Source organism: Oxyura jamaicensis, chromosome 1 (genome assembly GCF_011077185.1).
Source record: "Oxyura jamaicensis isolate SHBP4307 breed ruddy duck chromosome 1, BPBGC_Ojam_1.0, whole genome shotgun sequence".
Classification (NCBI taxonomy): Eukaryota; Metazoa; Chordata; class Aves; order Anseriformes; family Anatidae; genus Oxyura; species Oxyura jamaicensis.
Window position 1 is genome coordinate 90,913,843 of NC_048893.1, and position 25,339 is coordinate 90,939,181.

The 25,339-nt window shown below is 38.3% G+C and overlaps 1 protein-coding gene across 6 annotated transcripts in view; it reads right to left on the reverse strand.

The window, feature by feature from the left end:
• GUCA1C (guanylate cyclase activator 1C) overlaps positions 1–25,339 on the reverse strand; it is an 83,425-nt gene that overhangs the window by 6,235 nt on the left and 51,851 nt on the right. For 4 of the 6 annotated variants that reach the window (XM_035315113.1, XM_035315114.1, XM_035315115.1 and 1 more), the window contains one exon: positions 1,923–2,072. In XM_035315113.1, coding sequence (XP_035171004.1) covers positions 1,923–2,072 — 150 coding nt within the window. Of the gene's footprint in view, positions 1–1,922; positions 2,073–15,559; positions 15,770–22,150; positions 22,545–25,339 lie in introns of those variants that run through there. The other 2 variants (XM_035315112.1, XM_035315111.1) reach the window with 2 other exon arrangements.

A 25,339-nucleotide genomic window follows, 5' to 3' on the forward strand; every position in this document is an offset into this window, starting at 1 on the left:
TAAACATCTATTTATGTTTATAATGGACACACTGTAGGCTTTTTTTTTTTTTTTTTACATCTAATTATCATGAGACGAACAGTGTTGTGTAAGATAATTCACCATATTATTTTAGATACTATTTTAGTACTCATTATATAGAATTAAAATGCAAGCTAAACACATTCACCACTAATGCAGAATTCCTAATCATCACTATCGCTATCATGCTTTGCACAGAGTTCTGAAAGGCAGCAAGAATTTTACAAAATATAAGTATAAAACTCATTCATACTATGGATACCTTTGGTATTGTATATGCCTGACCCCAATGCAGCCTTCAGCAGGCTGTACCTCCATCACAGTTAAATTTGTTGCAGCACTAAGAGGAAAGCAGTGCTTCCTGAAGTACTTGAATCACTGAGTACAAAAAAATCCCCCTAAATAATGAAATAAATTATCTGGGCTGTTAAAAAGGCACTGACAGGGTGCCTGGCGCTCTGGCAATAATTTTGATGGCTTAAAATGGTCTGCTGGTCCAAAGCTTGTATAGCCGTAGGGACAGATGAAGTTTTAATAGGACTTATCTGATTTATATTAATGTCTCAGATCTGATATATCTTTTTGGATAAACCCTTGATTACTGATGCTCAGTATAATTACAGCCCTTACTGGCTGTGAGCCAGTATTTCATCTAACCTAAGTCCGATGACTTGTACAGGGTTAAGTTAAAGTTCTCTTACTCCAAAAGAGAAGTGGAAGTTTTAAAACCAGTTAAGCTAAAAAAGAAATCTTTACATTAAAATGTTTTTAATTCTCTTTTTAGATAGAGTCCAAGACAAAGGCAGTTGCATCAATGCCTTCAAGTAGAAAATGATGGAGAATAGAAACAACAGAAAGATGACATTACTCTTAGATGAGGAGAAATTGAGGCTGTGCAGCCTCTCTTTCTGCATTTAGAAAGCCGTTCTTTAGAAGGAGATGCATCAACTTAATTTGTTTGACCACGTGGCTAATTTAGCTCTGGATCCTTTCATTTGAGGCAGCAGCTCTTGAAAGTCTCTAACAATGACTAGCCAGGCACCAGCAGCAAGACAGAATCTTGGAAAACTACTTTCCTTGTTTATTATGACATTAAATCCCTATTTAGATTTTATGCTTCCCGCAGCAAAACCTTGATCTGTAACAAGTTCTGTAAATTTAGAAAGAAGTATTAGAAGTCATTAATATTTGCAAGGAACCCTATAATATCTTTTCGTTGCAAGCAGCTACTGAAGTGCAAAATATTAGCTCACCAGAGCAAGTTGAAAAATATGGAAATCATTGTGCAGAAAGAATTACACTGCTTTGGTTTGTGGGTTTGAAATAGGCCCATTTTCAGGAAAAAAAAAAATAATCTACAATATTTGTATCAAAATGCCAGTGCAGGATTTAATGATAAAATTAACTTTCCCCAAGTTAATTAAAAAAAGCAAGTAATGGCATTTGTAGTAAACAAATCTAAAAGCCTTTCAAATAGAATGAAAATATTTGAATATTTTGATGACATCTATATTTTTTTTGTGTGGAAAGTTCAGTTTGGGAAGCCATTTTTCCACAACAAACTGGCACAAATGCTTGCAAACAGCTGTTTTATTCATTATGCTACTTCAGTTCTACCCTTCCTTCTTATACAGTTTATCTCAATAATGTTTCTACTGTTCCTACAGTTTTTCACTTTCAGTAAAGCAGTATATATAGAGAACTATGGTTTAAAGTAAAACACTACTTAGATATGTTTATTTCAGTAAGCAAGAAACTAATGACAAGAATGTCACTAGGCAGAACAGCCAACAGATTTTATGACTGTAAAGCATTAGGTAAAATACAACACGTGATAAACTACTATTTCAGAGATAATGCGCTACGCCAAATGCAATTATTATTGGTCATAATTTGCTTACCGTGAATATGCTTAATAGTTCTTTTTTGTCAATACATCCATTTCCATCAGCGTCATATAGCTTAAAATACCATTTCAATTTTTGGTCAATTTTCCCTCGTATAACCAAATTTATTGCAGCTATGAACTCCAAGAAGTCTATAAATCCATCCTAAGAGAGAAAGAGAGAAGACCCCATTTAATAATGTTCACTTTCTGTTCATTCTAGCAATTTCACAGAAACAGGTCATTGAATTCAATATACAAGCTGATTTATAAAGCACCTTAACGTAGGAATTTCCTGTGGTCTTTAAAAAGGGTGAGCTCAACTGGAAGCACAGTAGGCAGAAGTGTTAGCTCAGATAGTTCTGTTCTTCCCTGAAAGCTGCAGGGGAAGCAAATCAATTCAGAGCAATTTCTATTGACATTGTTTAAAGAGAAGAAAAACAAGTTTGTGGTAGGCTCCGACATGCAAAGAAGGGGAGTCTGGGATATCCAGTTTGGTACTGTTGAGATTTCTGCAGTGGAGCTGCTTATCTTCATCTGTTTGCTGCAGAAATATGGATGTTTTCCAGTGCAACAGAGATGCTCCAGGTGTTATTCATCTGAGAGATCATGCAATAAGAATTGTACATGGTAACCGGTAACCTGCCATGAGCTCCAGATATTGTGGTTTATACATCTAAGCATCAGGTCTCTCTGACTGATACATTTTTCATGGGATATAAAGCCTTCAGGTCATAAACTAGTTTCTGAACAGTGAGGGCTGGGGGATATTCATAGGGAAGGAGCATTTGAGATTGACTTAATTCCTTATTTTCTGCTTCCTTCTCTGAAGCTACTGATGGACAGGACTCCATGGTCAGGTGGTCTAAGCTACTGTAACATTTCCTGTGTTTCTGTAAAAAAGTGGTGAGGATGGAAGAACAGCTACTGAATTTGGAAAGTACTTGCTCCAACTGTTTCTTAGGTGCATATAAAAAGAATTAGCAGCTGGTAAATTTAATCTTGTGATCTTTACCTTGGTCAGAATCCAAACACTTGGAAAACCTTGGAAAGACTGTCATCAGCTTCCGATGGTCCGTGACTTAGAAGATTAGATGAGTATCTACTAGGTTTAGCATGTTACTTATTTTTATTGTCATACATCAGCAGGCATTAATGTGTCCTCCTGACTGTATTAGAACAAAGGAAAAGAAGTCTTGTAAAGGCATGGTGTGACTCACTGCCATACTTGTAGTGCTTGTTTTAATTTCTGTGCAAAGTTGTTCTGCGCAAAGCAGTAGCACCTAAGAGGTAAATCCAATCCAACACACTGGATTTAGTGTACAGGCCAGAATTGTGCATGCGTATCTTGTGCAAGCTAACTATGGCTTCACAGACTTTCTGTGCAGGCTCTGCCATCATTGCTGGATTTACTGTAACTTTAATTAGAGTAAATTCAGTGAAGCCAAAGATACCCCTCAACTGCAGTTTGGGATGAAATGAAATCTGACAGTAACTGCATGTAGTTTTCCAGCAAGATTAGGCCCAGTATTACAAGCAGACACTTTGCCAAAAAATGGCACATCATGTACCACAAACTTTATGCTTCTTTCTGGCACACCAACTTGGATTTTATTTTTGGAAATATTATTTCAAGAAACATCAGATATTTTACATTTCCACCGCCTAATTTTATAGATCTATTAAGAATGTGGTTAGATGCATTTCACATTGCTGCTTCTTTATTGAATTTCATACCACTTACTGAAACTACAGATTAGTTTTAGGCTTTCTTCATGTCTGTGACTGTCTGTGACTAGATTTTTTTTTTTTTTTTCTCCCTTATATTTCACTCTGGGTTTTGGAAAACTGTATTTTGTTTGTTTTCTTCTTATCTCTTTGTTTCACTTCCATTGCTCTGACCAGCAACAGAATACCAGATGTTTGGAAAATGTAAAAATCATCTTAATGTTTTGTAGTATGAACTCTTATCTGGAGGGTTATTTGGCCCGTCCCAAGCAGGAAGAGACTTAGGACCAAGGTACAAAACAACCAACCAATCTCTAAAACATATCTGAGAGATGCTGTGGTTGCTAGGAAAGCCCCTGACACATATGGTTGTAGACAAACAAAGACCACCAGCAACATGTTAACCTCAGCAGCCACTGCTCCAGGAGTACAAATACTGAGAAGGCCAACATGTTTATCTACATGGTATGGAACCAGAAGTGTGTTGCACAGAGGGATGGACAAGAAGCATGCTGTTTTTCCTTTCTCCATCAAAAAACATACATTATAGGCAGAAAATGTTTATGTGATGTGAAAGCTATAGAAATCATGGTACACATATCCAGAGCTTTCTCAAATAAAGAGAAATGCTGCACTTTTTACAGAGACATAGAGTAGTGCATTAAATAATGGAAAAAAAATCATAACAGTAACCTATGAAGATAATCCACTGGTTCTTCAAGTACGATAAATAGTACAATAAATGTATTATGATGTTATTAAAAGAATACTGCAGTGCTGATTTACCCATCTGCTGCTCTATAACCATTCAAAATACAAATGCCTAGGTATTTCCTCATGTGTCTCCAGGCTCTGTAAAGCTTCATGCTGTGCAGCACACATGGTAAACTATCTGTTGCTCATTAGGATGTCATTCAATCACAAGCAAAGGGACACCATAAAAATAATAAAATAAATAATAAAATAACAATAATGAAAAACTAGAAACAACAGAACACCAAAACCACAAATAAGCAGAGCTGTTTACCAGCTGGAAGATAGAAATTATTTACCTCCAGTGCTTTACTGTGTTATTGCAAAGTGCTAATTCAAAATATTTTTATTCAAAGGAGTTAGTGCTAATGAAACCTGCTTATTTGATATTTTAGGACACCAGACAGAGGAAGGTGACTGAGGGAGTTGTTGAGTGTCAGGGCTTATTGTCTGTGCCTGTGCGGAGCTGGCACCTGCCTACCTCAGAGGCAATGTGCTACTCTCAATACTGTTGGGGGGTGTGAATTTATCCTTCCTTCCCTGCCCACACACATAAAGTCTGCTGGGTTAAGCTCACAAAATGCACCCTCTAGGTACAGTGGAAAAGGAAGAAAATCTCCCTCCCCAAACAGGGGAAATCTCCCCAAAGCGGTTCTGAGTGGGCCGGAGAGCCACCAGAAAGCCCTCAAAACTTCTTTCATATGCCCCTGAGTTAGTCTTATAGACTTACTCCTTACCTTAACAGACAATAAAAATAAATAAATGAATCAATGTATTTTTAGCCTCCACCAACTTGATCAGGAGAACCACAAGCTTAAAGGAAGACCGAACCACATGATGGTTGTGCACACTAGTTCCCCTTGATGCCGCGATTAGCTTTCATTTCATTGATGGGTGTTTTTGAAGCCCCTCGTGATGGTGTTTCATTCATAAAACAAGCACAAAAGCAGACTCCAAAATAGGATGGAGAATTTTTTGATTACATGACACTAGTTGTCAGGGCCCTAGGGGCACCACCAGCTCTGACTGTCCCAGCACAGACTGCCCTGCTCTGCCCAGACCCCATGCCTGCTCCCTGGGCTGCAGGTGTGCCATCCCCTGGGGCCCCGGCCTGCCCGCTGCCCCCAGGCCCTGTGTAGGCCCTGCCTATGCGATGGCTGCCCTGTGCTCATCCTGCCTTAGCTGCTTGCCAACACAAAACTGCCACATTCACCCTCAGCCCCTATAGGGCTGAGTTCTCTCTCCCTTCTTGGTCCTTTTCCAGGGCCTGCACAATGCTCTGCACCTGCTGTGCAGACCTTGCCTCCTGACAGAATCGCATAGCTGAGTGACCTGCCTTGGAAACTATGTCTTTGGGCTTGCTAAGCTACTTACTGCCATCAGGCTGTGTCAAGTGGGCGTTTCTGAAACAAGACCTTCCGTTTGTGGAGATCTTACTGATTATACCCAGCAAAATTTGTCCCTTTCTTTTTAGCACACCTGTGACCTGGAAGCATCAGACTAATTTGAGAACAAGCTCCCATGGAGGCAATAAAGGCAGTCAGTGGTCTCACCCTGCCATCAACCCTTGACTCTGCTAAGAGAAGCTTCTAGCACTGTGTCACATCCCACTGCCCAGCTCCTGATCAGTCAAAAGCAGCTCTGTGACATTAGGACTGGAGAAAGAAGATAACAAAGCTGAATGCCCACACATTCAGTCTGAGCTCAGCCTCACAATATTGGAAAGGTTAAAGTAAAAGTGAGCTGGAGCTGTGAATATCTGTTCTGAATGAAAAGATTCAGGTGAAGAACCTGCAACTAAATTGGTTTTAAGCAACAGTGAATACCACAGGGTGAAAGGCCTCTGTTCACTTCAGTCAAGGTCAGACTAGCAGAATGATACAGCCCACATAGTGGAAAGAACGGTGGCAAGGTCTGAGGATTTACCATCCCAAAATTGAATGATCTGAGGCATCTCCACATGTTTGAAAATAACTAGCTTGAAAACCTAGCTAGAAAAAAGCAAATGACAGGTGACATCTTCCTTTGTGCCAGAAACATGAGATTTCCCTGAATCTGGACGAGGGCACCATGGTATACAAAAGTGGGATTATTCATTAGTTATTAAAATATGGTTCTCAGAAGATTCCGTATTATCTTTTTTTTTTTTTTTTTTTTTTTTTTTTGTGAGATATTTTTGTTTCAGGATGTCAGTTTTTGTGCAATTGCTGGAGGCTGCCCACTTTTCTCAGTCAGGACAGAGAGCTGTATTCTGTGAGGAAAAAGGGCAATGAAGGAATGGCAGCCTTACGCAACAATTAGTACGCAAACCCTGAAAGCCTGAGAAGGGCTTTATGCTTTGGTTCCTAGAATAGTGTTAATCTTCACAGGTCCTTAAAAAACTCTCACAGCTTCAAATTATTTGGATACACATTAAAATAATTGAATTGGAAACGGTGAATTCACAGCTAATCCTCAACAGCACAGTAATTCGGGGTTTGGGCAGAACAACCTGAACTGGGCATTTTGGGTGTAAGCTCTTGAACACAATTTCCTGCCAGTGGTGATGCAGCCCTATGAAGACAGACGCTGGGTGAGCCAGCCATCTCCTGCCACATGCAACATTTACACATATAGAAAGGGACGATTTCTGTCCCCGCAAAACCCCAATAATAGCGAACTCAGCGTCTTGTCTAGATTACTGAGGACTCTAGTAAGTGTCTATAAGTGGTGCCTTGTTTTCAGATTTGCTCCTGAAAAATCTCTAAAACTCAACGTGACAGCAGAATAGCTCAACAGACTTTATCTGGATTAACAAGTGTGCAAATATAGACTGTCCAGGTATTTCAAACCAAGGGCTTAAAACATTAAGCCACCTTCCCTCCCCAACCCATCTTTTAGACTGCTATTTAAACCTGATAAAACAGAGAGAGAAGCTGTTATGTATATATTGGCACAGGTCAAATAGCAGATTACAACAGCTCAGAATAACTGTGTGAAATTTATAGCTAATCCTGTGTGCTCCTCCCTTTCTGTCTAGCCTTACCAATTCATAATACTGATTTCTCCATCCACACATCCTCAGAAAACTAAAGGTGGATTCATTTGGCTCTATTTCATCTTCCCCAGTTTCCTTGCCTTTTTTGTTTGTTTTCGTTTTCTAATTTCTGAAGACTTTCAGCTGTTCATCAAAGGCAGCATAAAGATTATTGAAGAAATACAGAGCTACGCGTGATGCTGATACGTTGACATGTCCCAGAGGTCTAACGGAGTTTTGGGTTTGGAGAGGACTCCAGGCCTCCCTCAGGCTGTGGCCAGAATCACCGGTTTCCTCAGTAAACAGAGCTGGCATTATTCACGGGGCAGGGGGGAAACTCTTGGCAAGCAAGGCTATTAGGTAAGGACGAAGAGAGAAGCGGGGAATTAGGAGCAACAAATCGTTAAGTGGTTTTGTGATAGCTGCATACCCACTGTTACATAAAGAGACCAGGCTATTCTGACCAGCCTGTTACACAAGGTTCTGCTTTGTCAAGCTTGAGACCTATGAGACTTGGGGACAGAAAATACCAGGCTTTCAGGTGTGTTCACCACCCTGGCAAAACCTGTTGAAATCCAAAATGCTAGGATGGCCAACAATTATATTTCTTTAAAATTAACAGCTCCCCTTCTCCCTCACTCTTCCCCAGCTAGCTGCCACCACTCACCATTTTTGTGGAGGTTACTGTAGGCCAAGCAGGGAGACTGGGATGTCACCAAGGCTGGGCCCTGTGCTCAGCCTTCAGCATGGCAGAACAGAATCCAGGAGGGCTGTACAGAAGGAAAGCACGTGCCCAAGGACCTAGTCCTCTGCCACTGCCTCCCAGATGATGGGTTTCAGCTTTCTCCATACCCTAATTCTGAGCCTCCACCTATGCTTTTAGGAGCATCCTCAATCTATAATAAAGCAGTAGGCAAGAAAGAGAAAACAAACAAACAAAGAAAACAAAACAACAACAACAATAAAACCACAGCCATGACTCCATAGCCTTCTGTTTTTTCCAGCAAATTTTTGTTGACAGTCCAAACAATTTTTTCTTGCTTGACAAACATACAGAAAAATCACTTTGAAGACACAGATGCCTTCTAGTGGCACATGCTCTATTTGGCAGATGATCACAGGTAGATCATATTTTAGACATTAGTGTCTCAAGGAACGTATGCAAGAAAACTCCCCCAAATTAAAGTACATTTCCTATAATTCTCTAGACTACTCTTTACTATCAGATAAAGGACCTCAAGGAAGAAAAAAAGTTAATACTTTACCTTCTCTACCTCATTAACATTTTTTATTTCTGCAATAATGGAAAATTATAGATCATGTCTCATCACAAGAACAATATAAATTTAGTGTCATTACATGAGTTTGTGACCAAGTTAGTTAAAAGAGATCATCCAATTTCTGTTGTATTTCTTCTGCAATTCTTGTCATTCCCAAAGCTTGGTTTACCAATAGCATTATCACTAACAAATGTGTTAATCACAATTGCATACTTTTGGATGTTTCAAAGCAACATTTAAGTGATAAAGGAAAAAACAAAACAAAATGTAAACTAGGAGTAGACTTCAACTGCTCTACTCAGAATTATTAAGGCAATACATAGAAAAAACTATGGTTGAACTTCTGAAAAATACTTATAATTTCTTTAAATAAAAGAAACATATTACTGAACTCGTTCTCTTTAAATTTATTGTTCTCTTTATCTATATCATAATTTAACAAGCAGTATTTTAAAGTAATTGTGATTAACTGTGCAAAGTTAATCTTCATTGCCTGTTCACTTAAAGTGATAAAATTCAGCGTTGGCTGTTAATGTTAGTAACATGCTCCAAGTGCTTTTAAAGCTCAGTGACAGCTGCAGGGTACATGATAATTTGTGTACAATTAAATGAAATTTTCAAAGAAGCCCTACACACTTTTCTACAAAACTGTAATTGCTTCAGCTTGATGTATAAGATTGGTCATTGAGTAGGTGCACAGGAGACATCTCTAAAGCTTTCCTTTTGTTTTCCTTTTGTACAAGACCTAAAGGCTGAGCAGTCTTAGCCTGTGCAGATCTCATGTGCTGGGTCTTATTGTGAAAGGGGACTCCTGACAGCCAGCTGCCAAAGCATTAGGGGGTGCAGCAGAATTCATCTGTACTCAAGAATTCAAGAATTCCTCTGTACTGACATTTAGCAAGTGATGGTTTTACTGATATTATTAAAATAGTCTTTTAGCTGGCAATGACACACTATTATAGTGTAAGTTAGTAGTATTACAGCAGTAAATCCTATACCAAACCATTAGAAAACAAAATTAGGATTGTGAAATTGCACCAATAATTATGGGAAATCCTTACAAAGTAAAAGATTCCTACAGCCTTTTGGAATCAATATAAAAAAATGATTTTTAAAAAAATCTGGAGGTAAGAAGAAGAACAAAGACATTCTTTAAAACCATCTATAAATTGAGTAATGTTTCATGGATCCAGATTAAATAGTTATAGAAAATCATTTCTATTCCATGGATTTCTTTTTACAGCACATTTAAAAGGCACTTAAGCATACTGACAAAAATTATATAACTATACTACTCTGAACACAGCAAACCATATTTTAATCTTGTCCTTATTTACAGTAATCAGACTAGTTACTTTATGTTTGAGATAATTTTATGCAACATTACTTCAGATTAAGGCGAAACAAATGGTCTAGCTTTGTTGGTTTTGTTGCTTTTGTTGGATTCTGTCCAAAATTAATGTGAAAAGGATTTCTACATGTACATATCAAATGCAAAAAGCCAGAATATTTCAAGAAAAGCTGTAGATTTCTATTACTTCTGACAGAAGGATTATTTCTGACTAAGAGACATTTCTATTCTTATTTTCATCTAGCCCTTGGTTTAGAAGCTAATTAATTTTTTGACACATAGGTTTTTATTGCTTTCTTTACAGTGTGACAGCTATGATTGCCATGAAAAGGAAAACATTTTAAAAATATTTCCTGTTGTGTAGACTTATTTAGAGGCAATTGTGAGAATGAAAAAGTGTTCAAAACCAGAAAAAGCAAGAGTTATACTTCTCTGGGTAAAGTGGTAGCACTACCCATGTGTGCTGAGGCAACACAAGAATCTCAAGAAGCACAGAAATGACATAAACCCTAGAGTGTCTTGCAAGCACAGTTTCAGCTTATATGACTCTTGACCCCTTATTGCAGCGTGTAATGCTTGTGTTGCTGTTCCAGCCTTACTGCTTTGGTTAACCTGGCTGCTTAGAGTAAGCTAGGAAAAGTGTACTTGCCCGAAAAGTTATGCCAGCGTAAAGATGTCCTAAAACAACATGTGCAGCTGAACTTATGTTTCCAAAACTGCTTGAAGACTTAGGATAGGAAAACCAAAAGCTGTTCAGAAAAGTCTGGGAAAATATTTCTATAATTATCATCCTCTTACAACTATAAGCTATAACATCAAATGTGTGTCACCTCAGGTAGTGCCTCTAGAGATGCAGGGATGCAACAGTCAGTCTAGGCAGTTTCTTAGGCAGCCTGACAATTCATATCATAGCAGCTATTTGGGGTCCTTGAGACACTTCAGAGGAAGGCAGTCCAAGAAAGGAAGCCCAACTGGAGAGCCAAGTTTTAAGCAAAGAAAAGTTAACAGAGATACCCTGAGTCATTCTAATTAATCGCATAAGAAATGTGACACTTAATATTTAGGTTCCAGGTAGTGTTTGAAGTATTACTCACTAGCAATGCTTTAAGAGCTCTTCATGCTCTCACAGGAACATGGAAGGCAGCTGTCACATAGTGTTAGGAAACCACTGCATAGTTGGGCCATATCAAACATTTACAACTTACCACTTCATGTCAATGAAAATAACATTTCTTTGTCTCTCACGCTTCTTAAAGGGGAAACAGTGAAGGGAGAAACAACTGCAAGTCAATGAGTTGCACTTATCACTAAAACATCTATGAAAAACATTAAATATTTCTGTGAGTGTTTTTATATTTTTCTTAGAATGAACTACAACCACTGCTTTCACAGAGGATTTCATAGCCAAATGACGTACATTTCCTTCTACTACAAGGCTGAAGAGGAGATATTGGCTAATCCCATTCAAGCCACTATAACCAGAGAGGATAATATCTATTTATAGTCAGACCACAGAATAAGATGATGAAAAGTCTACCTGAAAATCACAATAAATCAAAAAAATAAAAGCACAGAAGTACAGTAGGGAAGGAGGTAGAGTGAGGAATAAAGGAGTGGTTATCTGGCTCCCAACAAAAGATGTTTTGAGATTTAGTTTTCATTGCTATATAGACATTTTGACAGGCAACTGTTCTATTGAAGTAACACATTTTTGCATTTCTTATTATCTGTTCTACAGTAAATAATGCGCTGTGACTTTCTTCTTTAGATTTTAAAATGGATTCTTTTTTTTTTTTTTTTTTTCTGTCCTAATCTGCCTAATGATGTCAGTTGAACTCTATTTTATCACAGGACTACTTTAAATATTAAATGAAAAAGCACAAACTAGAAGGATGACTACAGATTAGCATCAGTTGTTGATTACTTATCTAAAGATTTTTGTAAACTCTTTGCTATGGAACATCCATTTTTTTTTTTTTGCATCTACCAACTTAATCTCTGCACAGGAAGTTTAGCAAAAACTACTCTTCTCTGTTGAGGACCATCTAATGCTTTACAAAACGTTAGCAGAAAATCTTTGAAATTCCATGTTTTTCCTCTGAAGCTACATAACAAAATCCTATTAATCTTCTTTACTCTTCATAGTGTATCTAACTTTTAAAATATAAATTTCTTACAAAGCGACATTTATTCTTGTAGCTAGTTTCAATTAATGCTGAAATAAGCAATAAGAGAACTACCATAGCAGCATCCCATTTTCAGTACACTGTTTCACATGTTAAATGGCTATGTAAATTTTGTCCTTCACGGGTCACAAGAACTCAATCAATCTATTCTTGAAGAATTCAATTATTAAATTTAGCAGTTGCAAACCTATCTGCAAGCCATTGGATGTTGATGACAGTGATCTGGATTTTTGATTTCAAGTGAGAGTATGTTCCTGAGAAGACAAATCTTGTGTCACTAAACTCCAACAGAAATGGGCACTGACTGGAAACTGCTTGTATCCATTGAACAGATATGCTCTGTTGAGACAGTGGCTTGAATACCTGTACAGTGCTATGCTCTGTCACGTACAAACATGCAAGATTCATGGGTCCAGAAAGCCCTACAGTAGCACTGCTTCTTCAGCATGGTAAATTAGTGCAATATTCCTAGCTAACATGCTTTGGCTATGGGCAAGGCCAGAAGCAACCTCAATATCTCTACACGAGACTGAACTCTGCTGTGAAGGTGTATCCCCCAGTGTCACATGTTGACTGACCAATGTCATAAGAAGGGTGCTGAACTATTATCTCCAACTTAAAGATATCCAGTTAACTCTAAGGTTTGGCTTGCAATTGCATTGTTGTTAACATTTATATAGTGGGAGTGAACCAAGCTTTGACTAGGCTATCATTCTATCACAATCTGGTAAAAACAAAAGAAAAACAACAACAACAAAAAAACCCTACCTGCTACCACATATTTTTTTTCACTGTTTCCAGTTCAATGGCAAGTGTTTGTTTTGTTTTGTTTTGTTCTAAATGAAAATCCTAAGTAGGCAGAAGATGTCTGTAACAAACCTCAACTGGAGGCAGAAAGGTTAACAAGGAGGTGAAATGCAATTCAATACTGTATTTTTTTTTTTCCCCCACAAGCCTTGTTGGCTTCCTATGAGGCTAATGTTTCACATTTTACCTTCTAGAGATTTTAAACTGGGCATAAATGAAACATGGAGGAGAAAGCCTATGTGCTTTTTAAGAGCTTTTCATTATGATATTCATGATGGATATTTCTAGGCATGGGTGACCTCAGCTTACTTCAAGAAGCATTAAGCTGCTATAATTTAAATTGTAGTTTAATCTCAGGTCTAGCACTTTAGCACAGCTTTCTGAGCAGATTTCTATTTGTGTGAAAACAGAAGCCCACATGAGAAATGCATATTTTACGCTGACAGAAGAGGACCTGATTAAATTACTTAAGTTTCCAAGAATTAGTTTCTTCAGATTTAGATGAACTTTAAACCAGTGCACAGACCATATGATTTCATATATAAACTTCAGCAATAGAAGTCATGACAGTTTTAAACTGCAAAAACCCCACTTTTAAACTGTGTTTTTGTCTGGCTACAAAAAGTTAGACAAGGTAAAAATTAGGTCATATATCTATAAAAGTCAGCTAGGCAAAACATGGGAGAATGTTCAAGTTTGCTAGCTCTCCAGCTAAACAGCACTGCTATATAAAGCCTACTATTAAGTGAAAAGAAATCATTTCTATCAAGAAATTTTATATACTCCACCACTCACTGTGGTAATGACCCCTTTATTAGAAAGCAACAACCAGAGAAGAGTGCAAAAGGAAAAGAAATCAAATTTTGACCTACAAACCTGAGAAGTCTGTGTAGTGCCGAGGGAAACTGATTGTAAGAAAAAGCCAAAATGACCAAATTATTTCTGAATCCGTACCTATTATGCATGCAACCACTCACATACATTAACTTCAGTGGTATGCAGATGAAAGATTATCATCTGTTTAATATTGCAGAGTGCCTAAATGTTCTACATAATGTTGTAGAAGGATAATGACCCCTTATTTGTACAATCATAAGAGCCCACAGTGTGATACTCCCAGTCAGCTATCCATTGACCACTCTTCACATATCTGTACTTAACTAAAAGCACCTTTCAGGATGAAAGCCTACATTTCCACCATAAACCCCTGTGGAGAAGAAAAATCTGTAGCAAGGGTACAGGACAAAAAGTGAACATGTGGAGTGAGGATATCCTCTTATTTTACCTCATCAATAACATACACTGTTCCTTTCTCCTGCCCTGAGAGGCTGGTCTGTTTCTACTTTATTCCCAGCTTAACCACATAAAAAGCGTCATGGACAGGTACTTGAAAAGTGTTTGCCTGATACTTGTTATTTCTAAAAGTATACCTTAAAATAGTGGTTTTCAGTCTCAGAAATAAACAAAAAATATAATTAAAGTTATGAAAACGGTGTTGTTAACAACAGAGTGTTAGAAAAAGAAGCCAAGTAATTCAGGCTGTATGGTAACAGAAACACAGTCATTATAACTGAATAGAGATTAAAATACAACAAACCAGAAATACAGATTCAGAACACAGACATGGAAATAGGCAGTAGTAGGAAATACTTCCTCTTGTATTGGCTATACAGCTATAGCTGGCTGTTCCCCAAGGATGTATTCATAAAAGGTATGAAGGTTAGCAATATGATGAGTAGTAAACCAATTTTTCTGAGACTGAATTCCTCTACATTACCCCATAGATAGAAAAGTGACTATTAGCAAGGTGTTGCCATTTTAAATGCATCTGGCCACTTCACAACCACATGGTCTAAGGTTTTCTACACCTAGTGAAAGGTGCTGCGCACGAGTACCAGATGGCCATAACCTGGACATTGCTTATACGTTAGGGAGAGCTGACTGCAACCACAAGCAGTTATTGCAGTTTCAGAGAGAGTAACTTGGAGATACAACTCAGAGAATCTGCTTTACTTCTTCATTTAGTAGTCTGTCTGGTCTCATAATTTGGGCACTGTATATTATTTCCTAATTTTATTTATATTTTCCTCTGTGCTACACATTCAGTACAGTACTTTGGGCAAATCTGTTCATCTGTTCATTGGTTAAGTGGAGACTGTATTCTCCCTTTTTTCTAACTTTGTTGTGAAAAAGGAATTTGTTAACTAACTTTGTATTTGCACTTACAAATATTTTTATATGCTGACATACAAGCATAGGATAAGCAAAGGATAGAAGAGTAACCAGTGAACTGCAAATTACATCTCATTTTCAGAATTGTTTCTTGACATTTTTCAAGTGCACCTGGAAAGTACTAGCGAGAGTCCTCCTCAAAGCTCTCAAAGCACAGTCCCACCTCTTCACCTTCAGTGCACCACAGCAGCAACCCTGTCCACGACAGCAGTTTTGTGAACAGATCACAAAGAAAAGCCTGCAGGCTACAACCCACAAACAATAGTATGACATTAAAGACATAAATAAAAGAAGGTTTACCTGGTTGAGATCAAAGATATCAAACACTCGTTTAATGTATAAATCTCCCTGTGGATCCAGCCCCTGCAGACCCAGGAGTTTCTTGAATTCATGCAGACTAAGTTGCCCAGACGGGCACTCTCTCATAAATTTGCTGTAATAATGATGCATCTCTGGGACAGGGCCATCACCTGGCAATGATTCGTTGGCACCCATATTATTACACAAGTGTCACTTTTATTCTGTTCAGGGTTATATCTCCCAGGTTCAGAGCCTTGCTCATGACCAGAACTCAGGCACGTTCTGCATTTAAAGGGTCACGGTAAACCTCTTACAACTGAGTTTCTATTTTTGTTTAGTGACTATTTGTACCCATGTAAGATTACCTTTAATGCCTGGTTCTAAACCAGATGGGATTTCATAATGTGGCTAATGTGGAAGTAAACAGAGCCATGCTCAAATTGTAGTTCTTAAAAAGCCAAAGTCCCACTCACTACAAACATGCGTACTAGAAAAAATAGGAGATCCTCACAGTGGTTGGCTATGAATTATATGCTAACCATTAGCAACACATAAAAGTCCAATCCTGGACTGACTGTAAGAAAGAGTTACCATTTATGCCATAAATAGGGATGGAGAAAGTCGAGAGTGCAAACAGGCAGCCCGTTGTTACATCTTCTCCATTGTAGGTGTGCAATGTACCCTATCTGCCCCCTCATAGCGCGGGTCCCCAAATAAAATGCAACACTCTGGTCATGAGCCTACTGACATAACCTGAGCAAAAGAGGAATCTTTTACAGGAACTCCTTTAACAAAAATCAGTTTGGTCTGTTAAACAGATTAAATACAAGTTTCCTTTTTGTTGGTCAGTGCTGTAGTCCTGCTTTTTATTTTACAGCTTTCAGGAATTGAATTCTTTCTTCCTCTGTGAGCTCATGGAAGGGGTTAGGTATCAATAATACTTCTGTACTGATCAGCTTCTATACATCTCCATGAGCAGCTCAGAGGCATTACTGTGTCACAGACAAATCTGGAGTTATAAATACCAGTGCAAAAATATAGGATGTTAGAGATGTAGGAGCAAGACAGTCCCACGTGCTTATCCTTTTCATTTATCCTCACTTGGTGGAGTTAAAGAGCACAGTCCTGTGAAGTGCTGAGTGCCTTATGAAAAACAGCAACCTCCCTTCGGCACAACTGTAGCCAGAGAACAATTAATATTTTATGGGGTTTTGTTCAATTTCTGAAAAGGACTCCACACACTCTTAATGGCTTTTGCTACAGTTCTCTCCACAAGGAGATTATTAAGTTTAATATCATATACATCCTAGTGAGGCATATGAGTAAGAAAGCTTGAACACTCCTCAGAAGTGTCCACAAACTTTTGAAGATTGAGCATGAAAACACAAACATTATCATGGCTTTAGCCAAAGGTGTTCCTGCAGGCAGAGCACATCCAGCAAACTGGGTGGTGGTTGCACTGTCCTGCCCACAGAGACCATCTCTGAGCCCTCGAGCTGCTGTGTGATCCCTGTGACAGGGAAAGTGGGGACACGTCTTGTGCAGGGTGCAGGTATGGGGGAGGCCCTGGGGTGAGCAAGCAGTTCTGCTGCCATCCCTCAGGGATGGCAGGAGAGTCCTTGTGGAGCTTAGGCCATTTATTAGAGCTGAGGGAGTCTCTGAGCTGAGGCAAAAAGGGAGGGAGACACAACAGGATCCCATCTGTGCCACAAAATGCTTCTCTGCAGAGGGAGGAGCACCCCAGCTGAAATCCACTGCCTGGCTGCAGGTAAGTGTAGGCTGGGACAGTGGGGGTAAGGGAAAAGGAAGCAAGGACAAGGGAAGTGAAGGAAAATAAGCAGACAAACTTCTTGGTTTAGTCTGACAAAAAGCAATTTTTTTCCTCAGCCATCGTACCTTAAAAGCACAAAAGCAATGCACAAATGTCAAACACCAAAGAAGGACAGGGCACCAGGGACCTAACTTAGGCAGGCTGAAAACTTTACATGGTATGATAGGTAAGGACTGTTCATCAGTAACTCACCCAGTCCTGGACATCCTTCCTCTTCTCTCTCTGCTCTTGTTGAATCACATCACCTTCTGCAAATGCTGCTCCCAGGATCCCTCTTAGGCATATGGAACTTGGGAGTTGCCGACATCTATTTATCCATCTCTACTCCCACCCATATTTCCCACTCTTTCCCCCCCAAACTCCCCACATTTCCCCTGCTACTTTCTTCCAAATAACAAGTCATGGGAAAGTGTACCCATGGTGACTGAAGCACATCACAAAGTCTGCTGTGCTGACATAAACATGGGGCCTTAGAAGTCAGACTTCTGTCAGATTTTGCACTTTCTCATAAAACTAACAAGAAAATGTTACTTTAAAATCATTCCAAGTTTAATTTAGTACTTGTTTTCAGGATCCCTTTCATTTAATAACAATAACTAAAATATTTGTAAAAGACAGCAAAAATGCCTGGGGAAAAAGAGATCTGATTTATAGTTCACTGTCACAGCATCCTTCACCCCTAGTGAGAGACTGGAATAGTATGTAATGCTGATATTACACATGACAAAAAACAAACCAAAACAAAAAAAACAAGGTGAGTTTTATAGAGCACAAAAAGTCTAAAATTTATAACCTGCTGCATAGCTTGACAGCAGTTAATAAACTCACAGACAAAGCGTGTGCTGAGATAGTAGAAATTCTACAGAAGTCAACTGTTCCTACAGCCAATGGCATTGGAACCTTTCTACTTTTCTAAACAAAAAAAAAAAAAAGGAAAAACTCATAATGATATGGAGCTGAACTGAAGAAATTAATATAGCAAAGCCATCTCAAAGAGTACTGAAACAAATTTATAGGGACTAGCTCATAGATAGGAAGCACAGTGAATCAATTTCAAATGAGCAATCTCTGGCAAACTGAACTGATGGTGAAAGACAAGGATAAAATTTCAGCATCTACTGAGATCTACATTAGAGATGCCAAGGAGCTTTCTGGAGTCTGTACGATAATTTGGGAAATAAGAAAGAGGTACATCCAGGTAACGGAGATACAATGTACTTGCACTGAAAATGACCATCCTGTAATAAAGAAGATTGCTGGTTCAAGGACAGACTTCTGTGAAACTGCAAGAACATGGGGCACATGGAAAATTCACGCTGTAGCTAAAGCAAAACTGTCTCTGTAGGCAAACATGAGAAAAACATCATATTCATTAATCCTGCTCTGAAAATGGTATAAAATCTCATCAGTATTGGAAGGCATGATGCCATATGAATTTCTTTAGAAATGAATAAAAAAAAAGGTAACCCTTCCACACAGGCTGATAATAGTGGTTGCTCCTCTTTTTATTCTTGTCTTCTATATATTTTTTCCTTCACAGCAGGGTTATTAGGAACTATCTTGATGTGAAAAATGGCAGAAAAGTAAAATATTAAAGAAGATATTCTCTTTATTATGAAAGCAGCGGTAACTCAACTGTGAGCAGCAGATACTAAAACCCTCTGCTGTGAAACAAGGTCACATATCTTTAGACTGTGGTAGATTCAGCTGAATACTACCTATTTGATGCATAAAACAAAAAAAGACAACTGCTAGTTCTTGAAGTAGCAAACGACAAGTTTTAAATGCATTTCTCTCCTCCATAAATCAGATAGTTTTTGCCCTGATGAGGCAAGTTTATAGTAGGACACGATCTTCAGTCTCTGCCTGAGAGCTGAAGACTCGCTAAATTCCTGCTAACTCAAGCATGGGGAGGAGGAAAAGACAGTTCTTTACTGTTTCCTATGGCCTCTTACCCATGGCATACAAGGCAAAGTGTGTGGGAACAGGTGTACAGTCACTTGATTATTCTCTCAATGAAAACACTGACCTAGCACTGGTACAACTTTGTTAGGTCATAATCAAATTCCTTGTATGTCTTCTATTATATTTCTACAATGATCTCCTTGGGTCTGTGTATGAATTTAAAACAGAAAGAGAAGGCAATGACCATTTAGAAGTACATCTACAGAAGCCTTTTACGTCTGACTCCTTTTTGTACTACTGCTTCATTATTCCAGACATGGAGATTATAAGTATAATACAATGATACAAGTGCTGGTGATGAGAAAAGGAATTGTGCTTACCTGAGTTGTGTGTACTCCAGCCCAGGCATTTTTGTCATTAAGCACTCAGAGACATGATCCTGCTGATCTGGTAGCTACACACACCAGTATCTATAAATAACCAGCATGCCATGCATAATGAAATAATGTCTTATACTTCCCACAGAAACATTTGCAGTGTGGTTGTTTTTGTTGTAATGATTACGGGAAGCGCTTTGAGATACTGACCTTACGCTTCCCATTTGGGATCAAAGACTTAACACAATAAGGGGCTCCTTGTGAAGCTGTTACTTTCATTAAGGTTTCTAGTCACCAGAGAAACATATCCTCCTCAAGCACCTATGCATGTGGGGTCAGAAATACTTTCTTTTTGTAGCTATTGCAAATTCACTGATTTTCCTGAACTGACAAAAGCTTTTGCTATGGGGACATCAAGCAAGTGGGACTGAAAACCTCTGTCTGAGGACAGAAAGGCAGTGTAATGACTATTGAACTGTTACTTTTAAGAGGTCTTACTATAACTGACAGAAAACAGTCATCTCATCAAGTCAGAACTGAGAGGTCAAGGAAGGGGCCTGGCTCCAACTGGGAGAAATAAAAAGAAAACAAATCCCGCAACTTTTGCATGCTGATAATCTGGGAAGAAAAAAAAAGTACTTAATTCTGAAAAAAAAGAAAAACACTCAATTATCAATTGTCTGTAAGTACCTTTTGAACCTAAATTAATAACAATAATTTTCAATTTAAGTTAATAAATTCTCGTTTCAAGAGTCCCCTAAATCTTTGTATTAAGGGTCATGTCTCTGAATTAACTCCCACCCCAATGAAATTTTGATGCCACAGACTGTTTTCATAAAGGATTTCAGCTTAGATAAATTGGATTTTTCAAGTTAATTATGTTACATACAGCTCTTTAACAATTCTAAATCCTAGCTGCTTCTTTTTATCTGCCTACACAGCACAGCCATTTGGAAGAACTTTGGCTATTCAAGCATGCTTTTTATTTATTTATTTATTTATTTATTTATTCTGTCATCTCTCAACAGCAAAAAAATCCACCGAGTTAAGCATTTCAGAAGAGGGGAAATATAGCCAATAGACAGACATTAGTAAACATTTGATTAAAAGGAGAGTCTGCCTTCTTAAATTAGGCACCATCGTTTTGAGTGGAGATGTTCTTGGTGTCTCAAGCCGTTCCCAAGCCCAGCAGACACTGTGAGCAACTTGCATCTCCTAGTGGCTCCAGCTAGTGATGCAATGATTTGTTGCAGCTGCTAAATAGCAATCGCATATTGGTGTTCAGCAATTCTGTCCAAGTGCTTTCCCCGGCCTGTGAGAAACGTGGGCTCTGTGGAGCAATACCCAAAGTGCTGGATCTTGGGGCTGCTATTCCTGGCCTCTTATTTTACCTCTTACTGCAGCTCGACAAACTACCACATTTATTCCTGTACGTTTTTCTTTTGTCCAAGTGTCAACTCGGTTTCTGATAGAAAAGGGATCTGTCACTAAGATTTTAACTTTCTTTTCAACACTCTTTCTCTGCAACCTGCGTTTTAATTCCACAAGGGTTTGAACTAATATACCAAGTTGAGATTAGACATTATTTCTTCTTTCCACTCCTAGTACAATTATTTCTATTTTGTATATTTGTACTTTTTTTTGCATTTGTTATATATGTGTATATATATATATATATATAAATATATATATATATATGTTGTTTATTTTCCAGTTTTCTTATTTCTTCTCCCTCCTGGATGGCTGGTATCTACTTGTCTTATTCTTGCCTAATTGTATTACTTCTTGATTCTTTCCATTTCTATTTAGAAGAAATAACACCATCTTGGGAATTCAGATTTATGAAATAATTCAAGCCTATCATCATTCCCCTGATCAGTCCTGAAAGTCTTTTTTTTTTTTTTTTTTTTTTTAAGGAGTTGGGAAGCAAAATAGAGCAGCTATATTACTGTTTTACAACCTTTCCAAATAGGAATAAAAATGGTGGTAATCAGATAAAGGGAAAAAAATAGATTAATTGTAAATGTCCCCAAAAATGCAGCCTAATAGATCTGAAGAGACTTCACTTTAGAAACAGTGGGGAAAAAAAAACATTTTAAAAAGAAGAATGAAGACAGAAATATTCATACAACATTTCAGTAGCTAAAGAGAGGAAAATGAGGATTTTAAGACTCTTGGCCAGTCCTACCTGAAAGGAATCAAACATTTCTGGTAGATTTTTGAAGAGTTCTTCTCTTAAACAACCTAAAAGACATTGGTAAGAATCCAACAAATCCATTTTTCTCAATTTAAGTAGTGCTGCACAGCTGCTGGAAACTGATGAGGAAAACAAACAAACAAAAAACAACAAAAAAAACAACACCAAAACAACTTCTGTTTACGTACACCTTCTCATTTGATATCACTAAACTAAAGTCTTCCACTGTGCAAGCTAACATACATATTTCATGACAAAAATAGTCCCATAAAGTTTCTTACCTGATTCATGTCAAAAATCTGAAACACCTGCTCAACGTACATGTTTGCCTGAGGGTTCATATCACATAGACCGAGTATTGTCTTAAACTCATGGAGAGTAAGTTGTCCAGAAGGGCAATGGTTCATAAATCTCTTGTACCATTGACTGTTTTGTATTGCAGCAAAATCATCTGCTGATTCCCCAGCACCCATCACGCCGTCCGCCCTTCCTCTCCATCCACACGGCACTGTTTACCTTTGCACAGTGCTCCTGCGTTCCCTGGCTTGTCTCCAGCTAGAGCTGAGCCACAATCCAGGAGCTGTAAAACTACCATAAACCTCTCGAAGATCCCTGCAGATTAAGTAACCCCTATTAGGCAAAAATAGAAACTCCATAGGATCATCCTCCGCAATCTGTTTGAACACAGGCAGGTTTGTCAATAACCACATAAATCTCCCTGGCCAGAGCTACTTCAACACCTCGACACGTTCTCAGGACTCATCCTGCATCTTCAGGGGCTGTCTTGAAGATGAAACATGATGTTTTTGCTTATGCTGTGTACAAGCCTCTGTCAGGTTTGCAGCCCTGGTACTCTTGCTAAACTCATAGTACTTTGCACTAAAAATGTGCTGGCTATGATGATAAATCTGAATGCTCCTCAAACAGTGAAATGGTGATGCTGTGCTTTGTTTGGAGGGCTTTACTTACAACCCATTGGAAAACAGAGAGGATCAAAAATCCTGTAAAATATTAATGATGTATATGGTGACACTGATATCTACTAGTGCATGTTCATCAAGCTGGAGGAGAATAATATATAAACAGACCATACAGTAAGATAACATTGGCACTGAAAACAAATGTTCTGATAATCTCACACAGGAGACATCAGGTTATTTAAATACAAATAATAATAATAATAAAAATTCACACACCAGAACCAGAAGAAAGTACATAAATCAGAGCTAGTGAAATTTTGGACCCTTTTCAAAGGGTTTGAAAGCACTCTCCATGACCCTCCAATTGAAATACATGCTTTGAATTTGAGTTACGTCCTATCTAACCCAAGTAGAAGGTAAATACTTCTCATATAATCTTGTTGTAAAAAGAACTAGGAATGTGCCCTTAGTTATATAATTCTTAAGCAGTAAGAGTAACTGAAATGTAATCATATTGCTTCATTTGCATAATCCATTTAACACAGGTTCTGTTCACACAATCTCAGTGATGGGTTCTCAGATAATACAGTGATGAAAATCAGAATATTTAAAGCATGTATCATAGAAATTGGAAGCTGATAAAGCCACCGCCAGCAATTTCAGGTTCAGAAAGAAGCCTGCAGCACACCAAGTCTGTTATTTGCTTGGAATCTCAATTCCTAAATGCCAGACATACTGCGAGATATTAGATCCCAAATTCTTCCTCATTCAGTAATGTCAAAGATCTGGCAAGAGATTTTTACCATTATAACAGGAGACAAAATCCAATCCTCTAGCAGTAGAAAAATAGCATGTAGACTTCAGAAGAAAAGTAAACCATCACTGTAGTTTTCAGCTTGCAGTGGGCAAGACAGTCTGAATAGTAACTTTTGGCATCTCTAACATTATGACCTGTCAAAACGTTGATTTATATGTAGTTTTTTTTTTCTTTTTTTTTTTTTTTTTTTTTTTTTTTCCCCCAAAACCAGATAAAAGAAGATATCTCCTTATTCTGTTAAGAAGTACTTAAATTGTTTCTGCTGACTGAATCAGTTAGGCTGTTATTCCACCAAAGTATGAGGGAGGGCAGAGAGGCTTGGTTCACATAATGTGCAAAGAGCTGAGTCATCTCGTAATAAGATCCTTTGGCTGAGCTTAGCATGGAAAGGAGCCTCGAGCTGGATTTCTGCATTAAGACCAGATCCAGAAGACAAATCCATTTTGATTGCACTACTCAGAAGTCACACTCTTGTTAGGGAAGAGTTGATATGGTCAGAATGATCAAGAACAGTATGAGGACGCTGTTTCTAAGAAAGCCTGTGACAAGCTATAAAAGTTCCATATGTGTTACAAGAGAAAAACATAACCAAGCTCATCTAGATGGTATGTGTTGTGTCTAAATCTTGTCGCTATACTGTCATAAAACATTGCAGTTCAGTTAATGCATTTCTTTAGGCCTTTCCAACCACTAAATTATACAAACAGATTGGACAAGGGGAAAAACTTGACAGCCTTTTATCCGGGAGTAGATGTCACATTCTTCTTAATATTCCCTGCTGCAAAAGGATCAGACTGTACGGTCTCAGGTATACGACTATTCTTAATGTGCCCCGCCAATCCTGCCTTCTAAATAAGCTTTCCTGAGCCTTCTGCTGCAACAGCTCAATTAAGAAAATATACAATGAAATCTATGCCTCAGATTACAGTAGCTAATGGCAGATTGTTAAAGCATCTTGCAGAACTGGAAATGAAGATCAGATCTTTAGCTGGAGCTCATTATTAAATAATGAAGTTTTAAGCCTAGCATAAGCGGTTTTATAGTGGATTTTATGAAGCCCCAAAGGCCAAATCGTTGTTTAATTTCATCAAAATGGGGGGAAGACTTCCAAATGGATAAAATATTGAACCATCTTTTTCTGTCTAACATGGAACATTAATTAAACAAGTTCTTCTGGGAAGAGCAAAACAAAAGCCTTCATTTGTACAGACTCTGTCTATTGTCTGCTAAATCTCCTCACCCTGGTACCCTGGCTCCACCCTGTATCCTCACCAGGCAAAAGAAAACAAGTGCCTGATTATTGTGCCAACCAGCTGCTGCCTTGAACAATGAATAAAAGCTGAGTTCTGCATGAGTGGGGCAATCATCCTGGGTGTGTCCCTGCTACCCAGCTGCCAATTTTTATGACAACTTTAGGAACTAATTAGCTAAAATTCCTACTCCATGAAATTTTATTGAAATAAGCCAATTGATTAAAATGTTATGGGTTGAAGAGAGAATGGGATTATAGATCGCTAGATGGGACCATGTAACAATAAAACTCTGATGGGTGTATAACCTGTCAAGTTTAAGGCCTATGTCTTAATATTCATCAGGTAACCTGAGCAAACTACTCCTCGGGTACAAAGCAATTTGTACTAGAAGGGAGACTCTGTCATCAGTAACTGGTAATAATTACATGGATCGGCACCGCGCCCTGTAGCGAAGGCGCGAACATCTCGGCGCTCGCGGGA